Genomic DNA, 25,803 nt, shown 5'->3' on the forward strand with positions numbered 1-25,803 from the left:
AAATTGCCTTCTAGTACTTATTCAGTAGTCAGTACACTTATGTTGGTTAAAATAAGAAAAAACTAAGTCTTTGGTCCGTCATGTATACCAAATATTGCAAGTTTGTCACTTATGTTTATTTTTGACACGGTTGGTCACCCAACTAAGCACTTGGTTCGTGGTTGGTCCATCAACATAACAGACTTGAACTTTTTCAGTTAAGTTAACTCATGTGCCTTGCATGTGAGGATAAATTAGTCATTTCATTTACTTTCTTCTATATCACCTCCTTTTTCATTTACCAAATATCTACACACCCTTTCTTTCTTGTCATATTCAAAACCGTAACTAAAATCAAATCAAATCCCAAAACTAAAACGAAACCCGATTTTTAAGCGAAAAAACAAAGCCCCGTTTTTTAAAATTTAAAACCAAAACTTTCAACGTAGGTGAACGACCACTAATAAACCCAATGGTGGTCGTCGAAGACAAACTGGAGGTTGACGGCCACTTACGCAACTAACCCATCTGATGAACTTTAGGCGGAGGTTGTAACTATTTCAATAAAAAAAAAATATGTCTCCAATCAACCATTTCAATAACATTTCAACCATTTCAATAATCCATTTTTTACTTTGTCTGAAGCCATTTCTCTGTTCACCGAATTGATTGAACGATTTGAAGCATCCAAGAGTACAAAAGCTGCTAAAAAGATTACTCCGTATTTCGTTACTCATCTCATATATGTGTGATATATTTTAATTTACAGCTACTCTGTATTATTTTTTCGTATGTATAAATATAAATAATAGATTCAATTTGGTGACGATGCAAAATATGATTCAGACTATGAGCATTTTTTTAGTTTAAACAACTTGGATTTGAATTGGATTTAATTTGGTTGGGATGAGAATAATTGTGATGGTTTGATTTGAGTTTGAAGGTTTGTTGAAGATGAAATGAAAGGGAAAATGGAATTAAATGACATTGGAAGACATGCAATGATCAAAATACCCTCGCACGCTAGGCACATGACAACGTTAAACAAAAATTATAATGGTCGTTAGACAGGGGACCAACCACGAAATATGTATGTCGTAAACTATAAAAATAGAAGTAAGAAGATAAGAGACGAGAAGAATAGGTCAGAAGCCTATTTCAAAATTCAAAATGTCATGATGTGTGCGGCTAAACATCAAACGCCATTTCAAATTGTTATAGCGCGTGAGATGTGACAGATGTGGAGTCTGTAAAAAAAGCCATGATGACGGTTCTATAATGACCGGGGTTTGCTAACTTGCATATATGCCAAATCATTGTATGTTGCGGCAGACACCTCAAAAAACGCATCAACGTTGCCCAGGTTGAGATCAACATAGACATTGTGTCCAAGAACTGGTTGATGATGCGTTTGTTTTGGTCGCGGATGGTCCAAAATTAGTTGGTCCGAATGAGTATCAGGTACTTGACCATCAGATAGCTCTTCCGGTTCCATTACAATTTCTTCATTTCTAATATTCACTGAACCAGCACCGAAATCAAATCAGGATCATTTCCACTTTTCTCAAGAGAACCATGTGAACTACTAGGCAATAGTTGAGTAGGTACAAATACGCAACTACTTCTACCATTTTCTTCTCGTCCAGTAATACTTAACCGAATATTCAAGGCTAGTTCATTGGAGCTAAGCAGTACAACATGAAAAGGAGTTGATGAATCTGCAGGTTGCTGATCATTTGACTCGAGTCGAACATCCACTACTACAAAAAAGGGAATAGAAACCGGTTTCAAGGACTTTAGGAACCGGTTCAAATGGGTAAAGGGTTTCTAAAGTTGGAACCGGTTTAAATATCAGTTCTTTTCGTATAGGAATAGAGACCGGTTTCTTAGTCAAAACAGGTTCAGAGATCTCTTTTCTTTTAAAAATCGGTTACCTTACTTCCTTTTTTTTTTTTTTTGAAAAAAAAAAAAAAAAAAAAAAAAAAAAAAAAAAAAAAAAGTTAACTAGAAATGAAATGCATACATGTTTGCGATTCATACCAATCTTTAACATATTTTTATCATATATATTCCAACAATAGACTAAGAGAATCCAGTCCAGTCTTCACTAGATTAAAATCCCTATTTACATAACAACTAGCCACCAATAGAGAGTTTCACTTTACTCTTGTAAATGTTTATATAAATATATTCTAGCAGTAGATTAAGAGAATCAGTCTTCACTAAATTAAAATCCCTATTTACATAACAATATCTTCTAACAATACTGTCCAACTTGAATTTCGCTGCAATTTCCTTCCGGTTACTAAAAGTCCACCAATCACATATCTGCAACAAAACCAAGTGAGCTAAGTATACAATCAAAAAAGAAAATTGAGGTAAACAAAATAAGACCAAAAAGAACGTCAAGTGTTTCGTGAAAATAACGAGTGAAAAGAAACCAGAATGTGGTATGCTAAATAAAAGTTACAATCTTACTGGTATATACATCCAAGAACCCTTCCTTCTTTCTAATGTTCCTCTAAGCTAGTTCTCTTCGAGTTTGCTTTATAGAAAAAAATATATGCTTCATTAAACCGTAGGATTAGTAAAATATTAATAAAACTTAATTAAAAAATGAAGTGATAACAACAAAGAGAAGGTATCAAGTGAAGGTTTTGAAAGTAAATCTGAATCACCTTTTCCAACTGCATCACCAGTACATCTTACTGCATTTCGCTCATCTAGTTGACGTGTTCTTGAACGACTTGCATTTTCTTTTATCTTATTAGATGCTTCATTTAGGGATCTTTCAAAAACTGACTGTGTCATTATACGGACAGTAGGAGGAAGATTTACAGGTGGCAACTCGGGAGCCAGTTTCACTACTCGAGCACGATGAGGTCGATAAGCAGTACCGATATTCTGCAATGAAAACAGAAACTGTTTATCAAAAATGTGAAACAAAATAGTAAAAACTGAAACTGAAAACTGATAAACCGGTCCATATTGGAATGGGTTTATAATGTGTTTCAACAGGTCAAAAAGGACCCTCTAATACAATTAATCTTACTTGTAATGTGTTCAACAAAGGCCATATGAGTGATGATTCGACAACTTACACAATTACACAAGAACATACCTCTTTGGTTGACCTGGCGCGACCAGTAGCAGTTGTTGGTAGGCTTGAGCTTTCATGTTTTGACTTTCTTCTTTGTGAGTCAAGTAATCGTCGTTTTGCATTTTTCTGTTCGTCTGCTTTGTATGACTTCTGCGTCCCATTAGCCGTGCGCCATTGACGAGCGAGCAATGCTGGGTCTCGATGTGGGACCTTATACTTCCATATAGACACCCAATTTTCTTTGTAAATCTTTAATCCCTGCATCGTTACAAAAGCATAACAATAAAAAATAAGATAGAAACAATGTACCTTAAAGTTTGTTAGTCCCGGACACTTTTAAAAGATGAGAAATACTTCCTCTATAAGAGCTTTCTCTTCGTCAGTCAACGGGGGCATTTTCATCCTTCGAACTACCTGGAAAATGTATCAATGAAATTTACATTTGATTTCATGTTTTCGTCTGACATTAATAACAAAGAAATCTTAACGAATAATCATTCTAAAATAGAACGAAAAGTATATAACTATATATGTCAGTCTTTCTTAAGGCTGCTGTTGCAAAAACGTTTTCCAGAAAACGTCATCAAATCATGTCAACGCAGACAATAATTTTTTTAATTTTTGTCGGGTATCAGTAACAGTAACTACATATATACCTTTATTGGATTCTCGGGTGCTTTAGAACGTGCACGATTTTTCTGTCTCATAAAGATCTGATATAAATAAATAAATAAATAAATAAATAACAAGAACATCACACAATTGACTACTATAATAAAGAACCAACATAATAGCAATAACATTGTGAGAAAAATTGTCTGATGTGGTGTTTTGGAGGGTAGGAACTCTTTCTGAATCTTATCCCAGTTGGTATTATACTTCCTTATCCCTCGAGCTAGCAATCTGCATGGTTCAAACAATCAGAAGAGAAATCAAAAGTTTTAAAACAACAACAGCTATTAACTTACTCATCCTCAGCATCGGTAAAAAGCAACCGTTTATCAGCATTAGAACGTGAGGGTGGCGTGTGTGGAAATAAAGCAGGGTTGAAGAGCGGAATGAATCTCGAGGCTAACTTAGCGATTTCTTTTGAAACTACAGCAAATGGTTGCTTCTTACACCTTTCAATAAGTGTAGCACCAGCAGCAGAAATTTCTTCTTTGATGTTTTGTCACTAGCTTTGTTAGTAGTAGATTCGAAAGGAAACAAGCACTCTTTGTTATTAGTATCATCATAACTAACTTTTTGTAACTGCCTTTGTTCATGCTCTTTGACAACTGTAGAGTAATAAGTAATCTCATCATTTTACAAACAAAAATTTTTTTGATAGTTTGCATCGCAAATGTAAAGAACCTTACCTTTAGAAATGTCGTTTATATAGCTCTGAACGTGATTAAGCGGGGCTACATCTATAACAGATAGCACGGGTGTGTTCTGTAATGTTACAGTCGAACGAATGTATGGCGAACTAAAACAAGAAGGTGGATATGGTACCCTTTCAGACGCCACTACTTGATCGCGTTTATGAACAATTTGTGAAAGCAATTCTTGAACCTGTGTGGAAATAGGTTGTAAAGAAGGTTTGAGAACAGAAAGAGAATACACCTGAACAAGCAACTGCACGTGCTCATACATCAAACAATGCAACTGCCCTATTTGATCTGGAGTGAATGCACTGATTGCAGATGATGAATCACTTTGAATCATATCATTTCTTGTATCAGTTCTCTGACATTTTTTCTTGCTTGTTTCGGGTCGCCTACTGACATCATCATCATCACTCCCGACTGCCTCTTCATGTTCTAACTCAAATTCAGCGTCGTTATCTTCATCTTCATCTTCATCAACGTTTTCGTTTTCTTGTTCAAGCTTCTGTTCTTTTAGTGAACTACTAGGTAAAATTTCATCATCATCATCATCATCACTCCCGACTGCCTCTTCATGTTCTAACTCAAAGTCAGCGTCGTTATCTTCATCTTCATCGACGTTTTCGTTAGCTTGTGCTGCATCTAACCTCGAATCTCCATCTAGCAAAACAGCTACATGAAACTTCCTGTATTCTTCTTCATCATCAATGTTATGATGATGAATGTCAACCTCATCATCTGTTTCTTGAAGGAAACTCTCAAGTTCATCAAGAGTAGACCCCACAAGAGAATAACGAGCTCTAGTCCGCCTCCAGATGGCATCCTCGTCATCACTATTGACCTCTGACGTGTCACGACGCTCTTCAACAGGAACATTAGTAACCGTATCAGTATCAATGTTCGACTCATTCATTTCAGCATTTCGAACATCATGATCTCGCAATTCATCGCGGTCATTAGCAACATTAACCACATACCATTGATTTTCACCACTATCCACAACATTATTAGAATCAAATTCTTCAATGTTGGAGCTGAGGCTTGAAGAAGATGCTTCCTGAGAGGGAGCTTGTTGCAGAAGACGGTTTAAACTAACATAACCTTCCTCATTCTTATCTAAATCGTTTACATTTTCAGAAACAATTGCAGCATCAGTAACATCAGTGCAATTAAATTCTGTTAATGGTGAATGTAATGACGTCATCACGTCTTTACTATACGTAACCCATTAATAGTGATGAAGTATGCAATGATGCGGTGTTTTGTTTCCAATTACACATTAATTTGTTTAATGTTGACATACCTTATGACGATACTAGACGATACTAGAGAGATTGAAGTTTACAGAAAAAGCATCAACAAAACTAAGATCAATCGCCAATTTCTTCAGAGAGAAATTGGGCTAGAGTTTCAAATTATTTTATCGCTTAGGAAAGCAGGTGCTGCAATGATTACATAATGTAGCATAATGTTGCATAATGTAGCACCTGCCATGAACACAAACTTGAAAAAACCCTAGGTTCTAAATGTGTAGAGCACCAACTTTAAAAAACCCTAGCTTCGAATCGAATATGGGAACGAGTCATCCTAGTAAAAGTAATATATGTGGAGCTCATTTGTTAAATGATGTAAATACCCATCATGTGATGGGCACATGACATCGTTTAACAGACCAAGATAATAGATGTTACAAAATGGACTAAAGCAAAACTATTTAATAACCACATGAATTAACGATATAATTTTTAAGAATAAGGGATTACCGGCATAATCAAGCATAAAATACAGGGATCATTGGTGTAATTGACTTATATTAATATTAATAGTATTATTAGACCACCCCTATGGTTAGTTACCCGCCCATTACCAGCTCATTACCCGTAACTAACCATAGGCACCACTTAGTTACCCGCGTTAGTTACCCGCTTTCACCATAGATTTAACAGAAGAGTTATAGGAATTGTGAAAGGACCCGTCCTAATCCATCCGGACGAAGTCCATATTGATTACAAACGATTCACAATAGTTGATTACATCGCGAGGTACTTGACCTCTATATGATACATTTTACAAACATTGCATTCGTTTTTAAAAGACAACCTTTCATTTACCTCGACAGTTAACAGCATGCATACCATTTTATAATATATCCATCTATAATTGACTTAATAATAATCTTGATGAACTCAACGACTCGAATGCAACATCTTTTGAAATATGTAATGAATGACTCCAAGTAATATCTCTAAAATGAGCAAATGCACAGCGGAAGATTTCTTTCGTACCTGAGAATAAACATGCTTTAAAGTGTCAACCAAAAGGTTGGTGAGTTCATTAGTTTAACATAAATAATCATTTCATAATTTTAATAGACCACAAGATTTCATATTTCCATTTCTCATAAATATACGTCCCATGCATAGAGACAAAAATATCATTCATATGGATTGAACACCTGGTAACCGACATTCACAATATGCATATAAGAATATCCCCATCATTCCGGGATCCTCCTTCGGACATGATATAAATTTCGAAGTACTAAAGCATCCGGTACTTTGGATGGGGCTTGTTGGGCCCGGTAGATCTATCTTTAGGATTCGCGTCAATTAGGGTGTCTGTTCCCTAATTCTTAGATTACCAGACTTAATAAAAAGGGGCATATTCATTTTCGATCATTCAACCATATAATGTAGTTTTGATTACTTGTGTCTATTTCATAAAAACATTTATAAAAATTGCGCATGTATTCTCAGCCCAAAAATATAAAGGGTAAAAAGGTAAATGAAACTCACGCATATAAATATTGTAAAACAGTTAATAAAGCATTTGCATGTATTCTCAGCCCAAAAACGTAAAGAGTAAAAAGGGCAAATGAAACTCACTGTATTGTATATTTTGTAGTAAAAATACATATGACGACATTGAACAATGCAGGGTTGACCTCGGATTCACGAACCTATATCATTTGTATATTTATTAATATACATAGTTGTAATCGAACAAATACATACATACATATGTATATATATATATATATATATATATATATATATATATATATATATATGTTTCTTATATTCAATTTATTATATAAAAATGGTAATCTTTGTTATATTATATGTGTTAAACATATATATAATTCATTTGTATGTTAAAACTAGTATTTATAATGATACTAAAATTTTATTAAATTTGGTAATAATGATAATAATTATAGTACTTAATATTAATAATAAAGGTAATAATTTTAACAATTCTATTAGGGTTAAATATCGTAATATTAATAATAATTGTAAAAATTTTAATCTTACTGTTACTGATGGATATGATTAAGGATTTTAATATTTATATAACAATACATATTAATAAATCTACTCATAATGATACTGGTAGTAATAATATTATGATTGTAGTGATAATAATGATAATAATAATAACGATTATAATACTTGTGATTGTGATAATAATAGTAATATCTCTAATAATACTTATAGTATTAGGAATAATAATAATAATATTACTAGTAATGATAATAATTATTAAAATCATGATAATAATAATATATGATACTTGTTACTTATTACATATATTACTTGTAATAATAATAATACTAACTAATAATAACAATACGAGTAACAATAATAATACTTATTAGTAATAAGCATACAATACATAATACATAACAATATTAGTAATTATAAAATTAATGTTAATAATAATAATGATAATAATAAAAATAATAAATTTTTGGTATAGAGAAACTACCTCCAAGGCCTTAAAAAAAAAACTTATGCCATCCCCGGGACTCGAACTCGCGACCTCCCGTATACCCGTAATCACTTGAACCAGCTAGGCTAATGCCTTATTTCCGATATTTTACTGAATCCATAAATATAAATCCCGTATTACATTGCTCCCTATTTCTTCTTCTTCTTTGCTTAAGAATTTAATCGATCTCAACAATCTTGATAACTTATAAAAAACGAAATTAGTCTTGTTTATATCTTGTAACAAAAATAAAAATCTTAATATGTGATCTTGAGAATAAAAAAAAAAGAAACAGCCAAGGTACTGCTGTCGCTGCCGTTTTTAAAAAAAAAAATTGATTTTTCAAATGGTAATGTTATAGCCCAAAATCACAACATGAAATATATCGTAATTTAGATTTAGAAACTATTAGAATCGTCAATTCAACTGGAAACATCAAAACAAACGCGAATTTCACGATGAACGATTCGTTTGCCTTTTTGACAATAAACTTTGACTCCAAAATTCTAGATTATTAGGATGAATTAGAAATTGAAATTATGCAGGTAGTTTACACGAATTATTACTAACAACACTGCAATAATGGATTTTAACAATTGTTTATATTTCGGATTTTGAAAGAAAAAATTTTGTACAGAGGTATCGCTGAAGAAAAACAAAAGAAGAAAAAATAAAATAAAAATAATAATAACTATATACCTCTGTTTAACTAGTTATGAACTGGACGATGTAAATTGAATGAGTGATTTCTTATCTGCAATTGTTTGGTTTATACACTAGATAACATCGACGGAGGGAATCAATTTGAAACAGGAAGAGAAGAAAAAAAATAAAAGTTGAAAGGGAAGTTCAACTAACTTTGTATCTGTATGAATTGTTTTATTTGTCAAGGAATCCAGATTAGAGACAAGAAATATAGAATTGATCGTGATATAACTCGTACAATTTTCTGTTTTATAGATGATGTAAATAATATATATATATATATATATATATATATATATATATATATATATATATATATATATATATATATATATATATATATATATATATATATATATATATATATATATATATTTTAGTATTAATAACAATTAAATTGATAATAATAAATATTAATGACAAATAAATAACAATACTAGTTTCCCAATAAATATATATGTATATTTATTTGTATTTATAGATCACTATATATGTATATCTCTTTATATATTTATATTTTTTTTATAGGTTATAATTAATGTTATTAATAAATATAATTATATTAATAATGCTCTTTATTATTATATTATTATACATATAATAATACAAATTTTATAATTAATATAACAGTTATACTTTAACTTATATTTATATATATAGTATATTCACCTTACTTTCTATCAATTATGAAATACTTATTTCATCTAATAACTTATTTGATTATTTATATATATATATTTATTTTAATAGTAACTTAATTATTCTGTATATATTTTTACATTTTTAATTCTAATGGTTCAATCACATTTTATTATTCCTCATTATTATATATATTTACAGTTACTTTTATATTTATTTATATATATATATATGTACATTTTTATTTACACAATTGTTCGTGAATCGTCGGGAATAGTTAAAGGTCAAATGCATACATGAACACAGTTCAAAGTTTTCAAGACTTAACATTACAGACTTTGCTTATCGTGTCGAGATCATATAAAATTCAAGTTTAAATTTGGTCGGAAATTCCCGGGTCATCACAGTACCTACCCGTTAAAGAAATTTCTTCCCGAAATTTGAATGAGGTCGTCATGGCTAACAATAAATATGTTTTCCTGACGAATATGAGCTGATAAATAGAGTTTTATCATTATTGAATAATACAGATAAAAATAATTTGATTATTCAAAGAGTACGAATGAAATTATCATGGGAGAGGTCCCAACGGGCATCGTCCACCTTCGCCCAAAAACTTGCCCAAATTTTTAGCCGTTAGTAAAAAAAAAAATTCCAACGGCTATCCCAACGGTCACTTTTACACTATAAAAACACCAACCATATACTTCATTTTATACACTCAAACGTATATTTCTTTTATATTTTCACCTTTCACAAAATCAAAATCAAACATTCCCAACCTGCAAAATGTTAACACTTCCCCCAATGATTGTTTCATTCGATGTTCATTACGGAGGTGATTTTCGTAATCAAATGAAGGAATATAAGTGGGGGGACAGTATTTCGTTCGAAGATATTGAAATTTGTGATGTTGGTTTACAAGACTTGCTATCCTTTCTGAAGGAAAAAGTTCCGTGTGAATTCACGTCTGTGTTCTTTTATAAAGACGATTATGATGCGGATTGTAGGGCAAGTTTTCTGTGTACCGATGATCAATGGTACTTTATAAAAGATACCATTGAAGATCGCGGTAAACGCATTTCTTTGTATGCGGTTCTTGAAGATGAAGAGACATTGGGTTATCGTTACCTCGATGAATCAGTTGAAGCAGCAGTTGAGGCATCAAGAGAAATACCGATGTCTCCAGAGTACCTCACGGATGGTGAAATGACTGGTGAACGCTACTTTGCAGATGACAATTGACGACGACGAGTAGTTTGATTGTAATCTTTTAAATTTTTAATTGTCGTGATGTTTTAATTTTTAATTATTGTAATTTCAGTGTTGTTGTCGAGTTTTATATTTTCCTTTATGTTTCAGAGCTCTTCGTCTTTTTAATCTCCTCTCGATCTCTAGTAAAACGAGTAATGGTCTGGAATTTGTAAGTATGGAGTTTCGAATGAATTTAATGTTATAATCAAGAAAGAACGTAATAGCACGATTTGATTCGTCAAATTACCAGAATCATTGAGAATAGAGCTATCAAGAATATACTTTCTTGATATGTTCTGAAGTTAATTAGAATGAAAGAGTTATGTAACATGACACAAGATGGTGGTATGATCTACTATGAACCATCATGTCCCATTAGAACTCAACATGACTTACTGTAATATAATCACGTTGATCAAGTGTCATTATATTATACTAACTCATGCATCAGTTCCCAACATTACTTCAATAACATTCATATTTTAAGCTTGAAAGTTTACAGAATATAGAAACTAATAGTTCCTATATGATGTAACACTGATATCATGAAGAGATTAATGATTTCAGATAAAAATACTTATGAAAATATCTTCAAAAATATGGAGGATATTTATAATGAAAGATACGATGATATATTGGAATTTCTAAGATCAGAGGATGATAGAAACAATTGTCTGCAAGGGTTTAGAGTAAGGAGCAAGATATTCACTAAAGACTTTAGTAGACATTGAATCATTTGGATTCTTTGAAGTCAAACTTATTCTTTGTGATTTGTCCACGGCTTTCTTCATAGTTTCGCATAATCTGCTTTTCAGTACTAAATATTCTATTGAATGTTTCCAATATAATAATACACAGGAATCACGAAGAGGTATATAATTTCGGACGAGAATATTTTTGAAAATATCCTCGGAAATATCAAAGATATTGATGATGATATTTTGGAATTTCTAAGTTCGATGGTTGATAAAGAAAGATTTTCAGCAAGATTTTAACATGACTTCGGAGCAAGATATTCTCTAAAGATTTCAACGAATCCAGAATTATCTGAATTCCTTGAATATAGAGTTTGGTCCTTGTATTTGTCCTTGGTCTCTTTCGTGGTTAGCTCAATTCGTTTTCCAGTTCCACTTTTTCTGAGCTTTTCCAACATACTATTCTTTATCATCAAACTTCCGATGATTAAGGTCGTTTACGGTTGTCTATGGTTTCTGTTGCTTCATTCAGCTTTTTCAACATTCAGAGTATTGATTTGTGACTGAGTGCTTTTCAGAATTTCAGAACGAGAGATCATAATTCTAAGAGATAAATGTCATACATATAACTGTTGATGTAGATATGCTGTGAGTTTTCAAAGTACTGATTGCTGATTCCTGGTAATTGTTATGGCAGTTCTCGTTACAAGATGCAGATGAGTATATGATAGGGTTTCAATGGATAAATATAGTGATTTATCGGAGAGGTTTAAGCCAAGGAGCAATGAGGTTGCTGGTAAGTTTACTGCTAATGTGGTGGAATATAAACGGTTCCCCGATAACGATGATGAAAGGTAAACTTATATATCAAAGTTATAATAAGACTTATTCGAATGAAAGATCGATGTACTAGCTGGAGCTGTGACAAAATTTGCTACTTTGAAAAGGGATCGCAAAGTTATTTTTGCTAATAAATGCCAAAGGATCTGACGCGGCTACGTGTTAAACTTTTACTCAGTTGCCGAGAGTTTCCAGGTGCATAACTAAATGCATAAATCTTTCCCTCCGTAGATGAAGTGCGGTTGGTTCATCCTCTTGATTGAGGTGTTTTCAAGAATCATGAAAGGTTTGAACACATATTGTAATTGTCAAGATACAATGAGGTTTAAGATGAAATCAAGTGGCAAACTTGAAGAATTGTTTAGTTTCATATGTTATAATCAATATTTTAATTCATTTTTAATTGTCCAATCTTATTAGTCCATAGTCGATAGTCCACAGTTGACAGTTCAATAATTCATATATAGTTTAATATATAATATTCGAATTAATTAATACGTGTCGTGACCCGTATACGTCTCAGACTCGATCACAACTCAAAGTATATATATTATTATAGAATCAACCTCAACCCTGTATAGAGAACTCGATCATTACTGCATATAGAGTGTCTATGGTGATTCCAAATAATATATATAGATGTGTCGATATGATATGTCAAAACCTTAAATACGTGTCCCGATATTTAAAGTGCGTAAAATAAATAATAGAAATTAAATAACGATAAATAAAGTGCGTAAAGTAAATAACAGAAATTAAATAACAATAAATAAAATTGCGAGAATTAAATTGCGAATAAATAAATTGCGATAATTAAATTGCGATAAATAAAATGTAATACGGAATTAACAGTTAGCTAGGATTTTGTTAGCGTGGATTCTTAACAAAATTTCATATTGTTAATTAGTGTGTTTCTAATCAATTTTTATTGTGTCCATTTTTTCTTCATTATGCCACTTGTTGGATTCTGATATGTCAAAATCCTAATATGAAATTTGAATTTGAATGAAAATAGTTATTCTGTGATGAACGAATTCGTATAGCTGTGGTTGCAAGTAGGATAGTAAATGACTGTTGAATCATATTCGAAGAATGTACAGTGTAACTTATTAATGCGAAATCTAAATATTCCTCGGGTATTACCTACCCGTTAAAATATTTTCACCATTAACAGTTTGTACAATAAAATTTTTAAATTACAATCTTTATGAAAACATATATACATATATATTTTCTTCAGATGTAATTATGGATTTAATGAGTCAATGTGATATTAAACTCATCAGATTTATGGCTAGAACTAGAGTACATATTCTCTAAAATATTAGAGATTACATAATCACTGTGAAGGACGAAGATAGTTTATGTAGATCGATTCATAAAACAATTCGTAGAACGATGATTATGCTTGAGGTATAGATTGTGAGATTGAGACGTGTGATGATGTTGTTGTTGTTGGTACTCCTTGGTATTCATGGTGCGTATGACGTTGATGTTCGGGGTATAGATTAAGATGTTGAGGTGTGGGATGCGGATGTTGATGTTGGTGGTGGTGATGTTACTGTTGACATTGATGGTGGTACTGGTTATGCTGCTGGTGCTGCTGCTGGTGTTTGTAACCTTCGCACCATATTCTCTAAAGCCACTACCCGAGCGCGAAGCTCGTTGATTTCTTCTATTACACCGGGATGATTTTCGGTTCAAACTAACGGATAAATATAATCTAGAATTTGGTATAGTATAAAATCGTGGCGAGACACTCTGGAAATGAGAGAAAAGATGGTGTTTCGAACAGGTTCACCGGTAAGTGCTTCAGGTTCTTCGCCAATAGGGCAATGTGGCAGATGGAAAGGATCACCTTCTTCTTGTCTCCAATGATTGAGGAGACTACGAACCCATCCCCAATTCATCCAGAATAGATGATGACTGATTGGTTGATCCATTCCGGTCACACTGCTTTCGGAGCTTGAGTGAGATTCCATTTCGGAATAAGAGTGACTTGAACTAATGACGAATTTCATTTCGTATGATTGGATAAAGAATTTTTAAATATGAAATGATTTTCTGGCTAACGGATGGTATTCTTAATTATATAGAATATCCATATATATAGAACAAAAGGTTTCGTAGATTATGGAGGGATTTACGGGATACGTCAGGAAAGGTTTACAGTAACAGATACGCTAAGATATGAATCTTTTCTATACACTATTTATGCAATCAATGCAGCAAGACGTGTCTAGACTAAGAATGATAAGCAGATAATTTTCGACACAAAATGATAAGCAAAACTTTTTGACATGCAGACACGGTCAGAGTCCAGACTCACTAATGCATCCTAACGACTTATCAGTTAGACACACTAATGCAGACCTGGTTCGCTAAGACCACCGCTCTGATACCAACTGAAAGGACCCGTCCTAATCCATCCGGATGAAGTCCATATTGATTACAAACGATTCACAATAGTTGATTACATTGCGAGGTACTTGACCTCTATATGATACATTTTACAAACATTGCATTCGTTTTTAAAAGACAACCTTTCATTTACCTCGACAATTAACAGCATGCATACCATTTTATAATATATCCATCTATAATTGACTTAATAATAATCTTGATGAACTCAACGACTCGAATGCAACGTCTTTTGAAATATGTAATGAATGACTCCAAGTAATATCTCTAAAATGAGCAAATGCACAGCGGAAGATTTCTTTCGTACCTGAGAATAAACATGCTTTAAAGTGTCAACCAAAAGGTTGGTGAGTTCATTAGTTTAACATAAATAATCATTTCATAATTTTAGTAGACCACAAGATTTCATATTTCCATTTCTCATAAACATACGTCCCATGAATAGAGACAAAAATATCATTCATATGGATTGAACACCTGGTAACCGACATTCACAATATGCATATAAGAATATCTCCATCATTCCGGGATCCTCCTTCGGACATGATATAAATTTCGAAGTACTAAAGCATCCGGTACTTTGGATGGGGCTTGTTGGGCCCGATAGATCTATCTTTAGGATTCGCGTCAATTAGGGTGTCTGTTCCCTAATTCTTAGATTACCAGACTTAATAAAAAGGGGCATATTCATTTTCGATCATTCAACCATATAATGTAGTTTTGATTACTTGTGTCTATTTCGTAAAAACATTTATAAAAATTGCGCATGTATTCTCAGCCCAAAAATATAAAGGGTAAAAAGGTAAATGAAACTCACGCATATAAATATTGTAAAACAGTTAATAAAGCATTTGCATGTATTCTCAGCCCAAAAACGTAAAGAGTAAAAAGGGCAAATGAAACTCACTGTATTGTATATTTTGTAGTAAAAATACATATGACGACATTGAACAATGCAGGGTTGACCTCGGATTCACGAACCTATATCATTTGTATATTTATTAATATACATAGTTGTAATCGAACAAATACATACATATATATATATATATATATACATATATATATATATATATATATATATATATATATATATATATATATATATATATATATATATATATATATATATATGTTTCTTATATTCAATTTATTATATAAAAATGGTAATCTTTGTTATATTATATGTGTTAAACATATATATAATTCATTTGTATGTTAAAACTAGTATTTATAATGATACTAAAATTTTATTAAATTTGGTAATAATGATAATAATTATAGTACTTAATATTAATAATAAAGGTAATAATTTTAACAATCCTATTAGGGTTAAATATCGTAATATTAATAATAATTTGAAAAATTTTAATCTTACTGTTACTGATGGATATGATTAAGGATTTTAATATTTATATAACAATACATATTAATAAATCTACTCATAATGATACTGGTAGTAATAATATTATGATTGTAGTGATAATAATGATAATAATAATAACGATTATAATACTTGTGATTGTGATAATAATAGTAATATTTCTAATAATACTTATAGTATTAGGAATAATAATAATAATATTACTAGTAATGATAATAATTATTAAAATCATGATAATAATAATATATGATACTTGTTACTTATTACATATATTACTTGTAATAATAATAATACTAACTAATATTAACAATACGAGTAACAATAATAATACTTATTAGTAATAAGCATACAATACATAATACATAACAATATTAGTAATTAAAAATTAATGTTAATAATAATAATGATAATAATAAAAATAAAAATAATAAATTTTTGGTATAGAGAAACTACCTCCAAGGCCTTAAAAAAAAAAACTTATGCCATCCCCGGGACTCGAACCCGCGACCTCCCGTATACCCGTAATCACTTGAACCAGCTAGGCTAATGCCTTATTTTCGATATTTTTCTGAATCCATAAATATAAATCCCGTATTACATTGCTCCCTATTTCTTCTTCTTCTTTGCTTAAGAATTTAATCGATCTCAACAATCTTGATAACTTATAAAAAACGAAATTAGTCTTGTTTATATCTTGTAACAAAAATAAAAATCTTAATATGTGATCTTGAGAATAAAAAAAAAAGAAACAGCCAAGGTACTGCTGTCGCTGCCGTTTTTAAAAAAAAAAATTGATTTTTCAAATGGTAATGTTATAGCCCAAAATCACAACATGAAATATATCGTAATTTAGATTTAGAAACTATTAGAATCGTCAATTCAACTGGAAACATCAAAACAAACGCGAATTTCACGATGAGCGATTCGTTTGACTTTTTGACAATAAACTTTGACTCCAAAATTCTAGATTATTAGGATGAATTAGAAATTGAAATTATGCAGGTAGTTTACACGAATTATTACTAACAACACTGCAATAATGGATTTTAACAATTGTTTATATTTCGGATTTTGAAAGAAAAAATTTTGTACAGAGGTATCGCTGATGAAAAAAAAAAAGAAGAAAAAATAAAATAAAAATAATAATAACTATATACCTCTGTTTAACTAGTTATGAACTGGACGATGTAAATTGAATGAGTGATTTCTTATCTGCAATTGTTTGGTTTATACACTAGATAACATCGACAGAGGGAATCAATTTGAAACAGGAAGAGAAGAAAAAAAATAAAAGTTGAAAGGGAAGTTCAACTAACTTTGTATCTGTATGAATTGTTTTATTTGTCAAGGAATCCAGATTAGAGACAAGAAATATAGAATTGATCGTGATATAACTCGTACAATTTTCTGTTTTATAGATGATGTAAATATATATATATATATATATATATATATATATATATATATATATATATATATATATATATATATATATATATATATATATATATATATATATATATTAGTATTAATAACAATTAAATTGATAATAATAAATATTAATGACAAATAAATAACAATACTAGTTTCCCAATAAATATATATGTATATTTATTTGTATTTATAGATCACTATATATGTATATCTCTTTATATATTTATATATATTTTTTATAGGTTATAATTAATGTTATTAATAAATATAATTATATTAATAATGCTCTTTATTATTATACATATAATAATACAAATTTTATAATTAATATAACAGTTATACTTTAACTTATATTTATATATATAGTATATTCACCTTACTTTCTATCAATTATGAAATACTTATTTCATCTAATAACTTATTTGATTATTTATGTATATATATATTTATTTTAATAGTAACTTAATTATTCTGTATATATTTTTACATTTTTAATTCTAATGGTTCAATCACATTTTATTATTCCTCATTATTATATATATTTACAGTTACTTTTATATTTATTTATATATGTACATTTTTATTTACACAATTGTTCGTGAATCGTCGGGAATAGTTAAAGGTCAAATGCATACATGAACACAGTTCAAAGTTTTCAAGACTTAACATTACAGACTTTGCTTATCGTGTCGAGATCATATAAAATTCAAGTTTAAATTTGGTCGGAAATTCCCGGGTCATCACAAATTGCGGGTCCCAGTGCTTTTTATTGTTGGACTTGATGCTTTATTGCTTGTACGTTGTATATTAAGAGGAGTATTATTTTAGCCATGATAGGAAGTGTTTAGTTATGAGTTAGTTATACGATATTGGTGTTGATGTGGCGCTGATGTGGAAAGTTAAGAGGATGAATAGTTTAGTTACGATAGGGAGTGGCCTTAGAGTGCTTCCAATGGAGACACTCCTCCATGTTAGTCCTCATGTGCCACATCAGCGCCACATCAGCACTTCCTTCTCAGAACTAATCTCAGGACTAAACACTTCCAACCATGACACTCCTTTCACACAATAATTGGGACCCACATTTAATTACTTTAACTAAATTAAAAATACTTTTATTATTAATAATATTAAAAGAAATATTAAATATTAAATTACATTTAATTAAAAACTTAAAAAGTAAATTGATTATAAATAATAAATATTACTCAAAAAAGATAAAAATAAAATAGAAAGTACCTGTAACCCATTTTAACCACATACTTTGTGGGACCCACATTTTAATAAAAATTAATAATAATACTATATCTTCATCTTCTTCATTTTCAATCTCTGCAACCAAATATTTGACCGATGAAGATACCCACAAGGCCACAACTATAAAACAAATAATAAATTAAAAAAAAATGTTGGGCGACCGTCCACAAATATTTCACAGATGCACGAAGAGAGGGACGATGGGCTGGGCGAGCATGTGGAAGAGACCCTGGGCGGTCCGCTGCCATCGGCGCCCAGGTGGGCGGTGGCCTGGGCGGCCCCCAGGGCGGAAAAACTAATCATTAATTTAAATAAAGTTTTTATTTTATGTTTGAGTATAACCTTTAAAACTTTATTTAAAAGTGAATGGTGTGTTTGACCGATAACTTTATTAGTGCTTATAGGAACTTAAGTTAATAATTTTAATAAGTTACAAGTTATAAGTTTTGTTTGGCATCAACAAAAAGTATAGCTTCTAAAAAAAGAAGCTCTAAAAAAAAAGCTTGTGAAACTAACTTCTTAAATAATGTAGAGCTTGTGAGAAATAAATGTACTAATATACCTTTTTATTATATTAGTTTACATTAATTATAATTATGTATATGAGTCCTTTAAGTCATTTCATGTCCACTTATTTTACCAAACATTTATAGAAAAACAATAATCTCCAGTTAGTTTTGTCCAAACACACCCAGAAAAGAAAGGAAAATAAATTCAAAAATAAAATAAAATGATGACATAAGTAGCTGGCGTCATCATTTATTGTTAATAAGTGTTTACATTTTAGTATAGTGGTTAACTAGTATTTGGGGGACGCGCGTTGCCGCGCCGTTTTGTAGACATTTTTGGGCAAAGTGATGGAGTCATTGTTGGCGAAAGTGTAGGAAAAATTGTAGGGGAAAAAAAAGGGAAAAATCTTTATCGTTTTGTTTTTTTTGAAGAAGGTTAGTTAAAAAAAAAAAAAAACGGGTCAACGTCCTTATACAGTCCTTTAGTAAAATTTGTAGGGGCGAATGAGAGGGACAATTTAATTTTTTTTTTCTTTTCACTGTAGATGAATAGTGCAGTACTCCTTGTGGGTACAACTTCTCTCTGCGCAACGTGCAAGTCAATAAAGCGAAAAATGTGTCGCTATCGGTGAATAGTTAGTGAATAGTAGGCAACTTTGTAGATTAGTATATAAAGTAATAATTAATGTGTAAAAAATACTTGTACGCATAAATTAATATTGACTTTTAAATGTTGGTTATCAAAATATACAAATATATCTTTTCACAGATGGCTTAAAACACTGCAATATTAATTAGGTTCTACAAACAAACAGGATTCGAACTACCGGCGTAAGTCGTTGATAACCCTCATCGGAACCATAAAGATTCCAGCAGGGTTCCCGAATGTTAGTCCACCAACGACCTAGCGTCCTAGCATACAAGGTCAAGTGGCCAAATACATGAAGGGTTTACTTGTTCATAGAACACGACCTGAAAGTCAAGTCTAGAAGGATGTAGTTATCGTGAGAATGTTTATCCTTCTTATTAAGTACGTGCTTTGTTACGTTCGTCATGGTGTTTATCGGTTTCAGAACCTTATATTTATAGGCAGTGAATAAAGTTTGTATTAGAATGCATTCTCTTCTCTCTTTTAAAGATATTACTCACGATCATTCTTTACCAATGGTACTGTGATTTTCATGAACATTATTTATCCTTTTAAAATCACATCGATAATCCTCGTGAATTTTATAAACTTACACCAGATGCTTGAATTTTATAAAATTACAACCAATTGCTATTATATCTTTTAAAAGTAACAATAATAGTCTCTGATTTACATAAAAATGTATGTTGAACGTAATCCCTTGTATTATCGTGCATTTTAAACAAGTCTTGTACCATCAAAATACACTTTTATGTAAGTCATGGACTATCCGTATAATCGATATAATATTTAAAAGATGAAGATGATTAATGCAGCATCATGAAATACCTTCATCGTGCACTACTGAGTCGTTCAGGGATACTATGTGTAATTTGCAAGAGTGAGGACGAGTAAAAAGGATGAACTACTACATGTTAAATACAATTCGAGTATTATCAACATGACAGCATGACAGTGCAGATTATCAAACATTTTAAACACAAAACTAGACATGGGTGGTTCGAAATTTTTTGGTCCAGCTTGCGCATTATGTAATGACCAGCAAGTGGCACAATATGGTTACTGATTTGCAGCCTGAAATCAGAACCAAACATGAATAAACGGGACAAAGGTACGAGCTTTTTCTGATTGACATCATCATGCAGCAGTGGTTTCAGCACCATCATGAAGAGCACAGCAGACAGTGGCTTTATGGTGTCCCTGATACACTCTTATATCTTCACCGGTTGACATGGACCATAGTCTTGCTGTTGCATCAGAAGAAGCTGAAACCAGACAACGGGTGAAAATTCGTTAGTTCATAACAGTTCAATAGCAGTAAACTTGTTTGACTTGTGATATGACAATTAACATAGACAGATCATGAGGTTAGCCACAGGCCAACAAACCAGAGGTGGCTAACTGGGTGGGTCAGGTAGGTTGAGTAACAGGTTTTAGTCAAATGGGATATTTTACATGGGTTGAAATTGGTCAGCTAGGGCTTGGTTGGGTTGGGCTGCAGAAAACTTTTGTCCGTTCTTCTAAAAAACCAACAGATTACAGAATTACACAACAATATTTACTTTTTGATCAAGTTATTAGGAGGTTTTGTGCATTAAAAGTAGAGTTTGTAACAGCTTTTGGTATGTTTGAGTTGATATCTATAGCTAAAGTTTTTGATATGACCAAGTTAACACATTTGAGATAAAATAACCCAAAGCTGATTAACTAAGTGGGTTAAAATTGCCACCTCTTCAACTAACATTCAAGAGAAATAATTCAGTCTCAAATACACTAATTTAAACCACTAAAACTATTAGTGGCAAATGGTAATCTATATGCTAAACTTGAAAACAAAAACTACTATATATTTATCATAATAGTAATCTAACTTTTTCTTGATAAAACAATTCTAAAGCATTGTGCTTTCGAAAACAAAATTTGGATTACTTTCACCATTTGACCTAATTAACCCGTTTTTCTTATAAAGCTTTTAGCTGAGCCCATTACCCATTAAAGAAAGAGCATAAACTACATAAATAGGTCTAAACTGTCCTCTAACTTGAATAATTAACATAGATCATGTTTTTATAGGAAATAAGAAATTATTAAGAAATACCTGTAATAAGATAAGCACCGTCTACAGAAAACACACAATCCCACACCCAACGTTGATGCCCTGAAACAATAATAACCAAACAAAATCTATTTAAAAAAAACAAACAAAGCATTCTTAGTTTTTTACGTAAAGTCAACGTACCAATAAGGGTTTTTTCCAAGGTGAAACCATCTACGTTCCATATCTTGACTGTACTATCAGAAGATGCGGTTGCCAGATACCTTTTTTTATTAAAAAAAAAAATCAGTCAATATTAAAAAACAAAATCAGTTCAAAATTGACACAGAAACACGTCCAACAAAGGATTAAAATATCTGCAAGATCTAACCGCTGAGGCTCACAAAACTCGGGTGAAAGGAGACATTTGAGAATATAACCGTCATGAGCCTGTAGTTTGTGCAGTGGCTCGAAGTTTGTCATGGTCTGTAACACAACATACATGTGCATGTGATCAGCTGACTAGAGGTGACAAAATAGATGGGTTGATAAACAGGTCGAAATGGGTAACTTTAATCTGGGTCAAAATGATCGGGTCAGGTTTTATTAAATAAATCTAACAGATTTCAAAACAACTTACGCAACTTGCAATCGGTTTGACCCGCTATATGGGTTATCATTTTAATTGAACTTAACCCGTGTTTATAAATGGGTTGAAAGTGCCACCTCTACGTTTGACTAAAACTGGCACACAAAGATGATACGATACCTGTGTACCACGCAACAACCTCCAAACGTAACATGTTCCTTTGTTGTTTGCAGCAACTACTAAACTTCCATCCCACATAACTGTCAATGATCTAACTGCCGTATCAACCTCTGGCACCTGAATTGAAGCCACCGTATATCAGCATCATTTCGATGTTCTAAATATTAGGATCAACATAGTGAAAATATATTTAAAAAAAGAAGAAAAAAAACATCACGTACGAGCTCGCAGCTGCATGAGTTTGCAGTCAAATCCCATACACGTATATTCCCATTTTGGTCTCCAGATATAAGCTCCGTCTGCAAAGCCAACAGCAATATAACATTAGTGACACTTTTACTGTTTAAAAAAATAATGTACATTAAGAATTGATCCAAAAGGTTCTAAAAAGGAACTGTATACAAATTAGCTGAATTTATTTTACCCTTTTATATGTAACTAATAAACGGATAAGGTTTTTCCTATTCGGGAACGCAAAACCAAACACCACATAGACAGATCCAATATTTTAGTTAATAGATGATTGTTACACTGATTATATAGAAGTATTTTTCTGTTACAAATTTAATTTTATTGTTTAGGTAAACCAATGAATCAATACAATATCAAGCCAATGTGATGGTTTGGCTTGGTTTAGCAACCTAAACAATAAACCCAAGTATAACTGATGGTCTAAAATCAATTGGAACAAGACCAAGTTGTAATTACGTCTATATTTAGTTATTTAGTCCAATAGCTTGCACTATTTCACAATATAAAAGTTACAAGTATAACAAAAATCAACTGAGCTAAAAGTTAATTTTTACTCAAGAAAGAACAAACACCTGATTAGGATGCAAAACGACAGTGTTAACAGCAGCACGACTTTCATATTCTCGCTGACACCCTGGCGCCCTGTTCCTCGTTTCAAATTTGAAAGATCAATATTTTATAAACATGTAGTTTTTACCAAAATAATATGAATATTAACTGACCTCAAATCCCAAATCTTAACAGTTCCGTCTTCAGAACCTGAATACATCCATTTTCCATCACATTGAAACCCCACAGCCATCACATTGTTCGTGTGTGAATCATAGCTCATTACCTGCCATTGTCACATGTAAACCATAAACAAAAAAAGAGCATACGTAAGGTTGCAAATTGCAATTATTGCCCATTTACTTACGAGCGGGTTGATTCAAGTTATGTTCTACTTCTAATTGATAACAGGTGTATAATCAAAAAACTTACCTATAAAGCAAAAGGGTATAGAGTCGCCATGCGTAAAAATCGACTAAATCACTTGTTTAAAAATTAAATCATTATTCGAAGTATATATTTTAATATTTTATTTACCACACAAACTTCTACAAATTTTTTGAAAAGATTAGACAAAAAGTATTACAGATTCTACCAAAGTCTTTATGATCCATTACCCAAATTGGTGACCCTGTTTTTTAGCTACCATTGGTATGTAAAGGACAGAGAAAGATAGATACGGGTTGAGGGCTGGTTGAGTTAACATCAAATAGTCGAATGTGTGGGTTCCCTGCAGCAGCCAGGTACCTCTTATCAGGCGTTATCTCAAGCCGGTTAACTTGCTGCATAATTTAATTAAAAATAAAAATAAAAAAAAAATTAGATCAAATATAAAAATTAAAAATTAGAATGTCTTCTTGAGGTCAAAGTGTGTATATTACAACTATTTTTTTCCGTAATGGCAAGTTTCCATAGTAAATATACACATCATCATCTTTATACATATGTATATTGGATATGTGCTAGATGGACAATTATATTACTCGAATAATGAGGCATGAATAAAGTTTAAATTGCAAGTTGAAGACCTAATACAATAAGAGTTGGTGATCTTACTGATTCTGGATACTGAATGGTTCGATAGCAGCGTCCACTTTTAGCCTCCCAAAACTTAATGGTATGATCATAACTAGCAGTTGCTAAAATTACAGATGGTTGAGTCATAACTTATCTCCTGGTTAACACCAAACAAGAACAATAAGTAACCTAAACTTTTAATAAAGATCTACTTAAAGAAAACTATGAATCATATGAATGGCCAATGGTCAATATGAAAGTATGAAACTAATGAACTCGGTGCAATACAAAACATCGCAGGATACGTACAAACATGTCCTATGTGGGTCATTGTTGATACGATTTAGCCATTAAAAAGTACATTTTTTGGCTTCGGCATTTTCAATTAAAATTCGTTTGAGTCGCGTTTTGTTCACTTACTTGCACGATTAATAAGACATTTGTATTGATGACAAAAGTGGAACAGAAATCACTCGAAAAAATTACTTTTCAACACACAAAGGATCCTAAAACATACTTATAATGATCATTTCGGAGCAATATTTGTGTAATGATGTTACTATATTATGTAATTTGTCATATCATTGATAAATACTTTCAAACATTTCACAAACATTTTTCTACAACTGGATTTCCTTTTAAAAATAGATATCATACAATATTACTTTTTTTCCGAAAAGCCCTAAACTTCACAATACCAATTTATATTCTAGGCTTCTTTGAAAATAAAAACATAATAATATAAAAAGGTAATCAGATATGCAAAACAGTAAAGGTCATACTGTTTTTATCAGTCATGAACTAGTAAAATAGGCTCCTGGATACATGAACTTTAAGCTCCTTAAACTTTTAATTCGTCAAGATCCAAACTTGATTGAAACACCTCTGTACAAGTATAATTTAGCATGGGCTGTTGATCAAAGTCCCCAAAATCTTGATTCTAACTGGGAAAATAAATAGTATAAAAACAAGAAATTGGTGAACTTAAAGTGATTGAATTTGCATAAGACTATTATTTATTATGAATTAAAAAAGGTGATTATGAACCTAATTAGAGAAATAAACCTGGAGATTCTGCAAACCCACCTAGAATGATTTGTCAAATGAAGAAGCGATCACTCGTTATGTTGTGGGCTTTTTGGGCGGCTTGTTCATGGGCTTTTTTAGCTGATAGTTT

General features: G+C 31.4%; 1 protein-coding gene across 4 annotated transcripts; it reads right to left on the reverse strand.

The window, feature by feature from the left end:
- Positions 1 to 20,841: 20,841 nt before the first annotated feature.
- Positions 20,842 to 25,803, reverse strand: LOC139893879 (target of rapamycin complex subunit LST8). Of its 4 annotated transcripts, none has more exons than XM_071877073.1 (12): positions 25,713 to 25,803; positions 25,409 to 25,570; positions 24,666 to 24,783; positions 24,290 to 24,391; positions 23,783 to 23,895; positions 23,633 to 23,702; positions 23,030 to 23,107; positions 22,809 to 22,925; positions 22,431 to 22,525; positions 22,244 to 22,323; positions 22,103 to 22,162; positions 20,845 to 21,269 (listed from the first exon to the last, which is right to left on the reverse strand). In XM_071877073.1, exons 3-12 carry the CDS (start codon positions 24,771 to 24,773, stop codon positions 21,142 to 21,144), a joined length of 951 nt encoding a protein of 316 aa, XP_071733174.1. In that variant the 5' UTR covers positions 24,774 to 24,783; positions 25,409 to 25,570; positions 25,713 to 25,803; the 3' UTR covers positions 20,845 to 21,141. The 4 variants fall into 4 exon arrangements, with proteins under 4 accessions (XP_071733176.1, XP_071733174.1, XP_071733173.1 ...); XM_071877072.1 differs by having other exon boundaries at positions 25,692 to 25,789; XM_071877074.1 differs by lacking the exon at positions 25,713 to 25,803 and adding an exon at positions 25,674 to 25,709.

Source organism: Rutidosis leptorrhynchoides, chromosome 2, assembly GCF_046630445.1.
Source record: "Rutidosis leptorrhynchoides isolate AG116_Rl617_1_P2 chromosome 2, CSIRO_AGI_Rlap_v1, whole genome shotgun sequence".
Classification (NCBI taxonomy): Eukaryota; Viridiplantae; Streptophyta; class Magnoliopsida; order Asterales; family Asteraceae; genus Rutidosis; species Rutidosis leptorrhynchoides.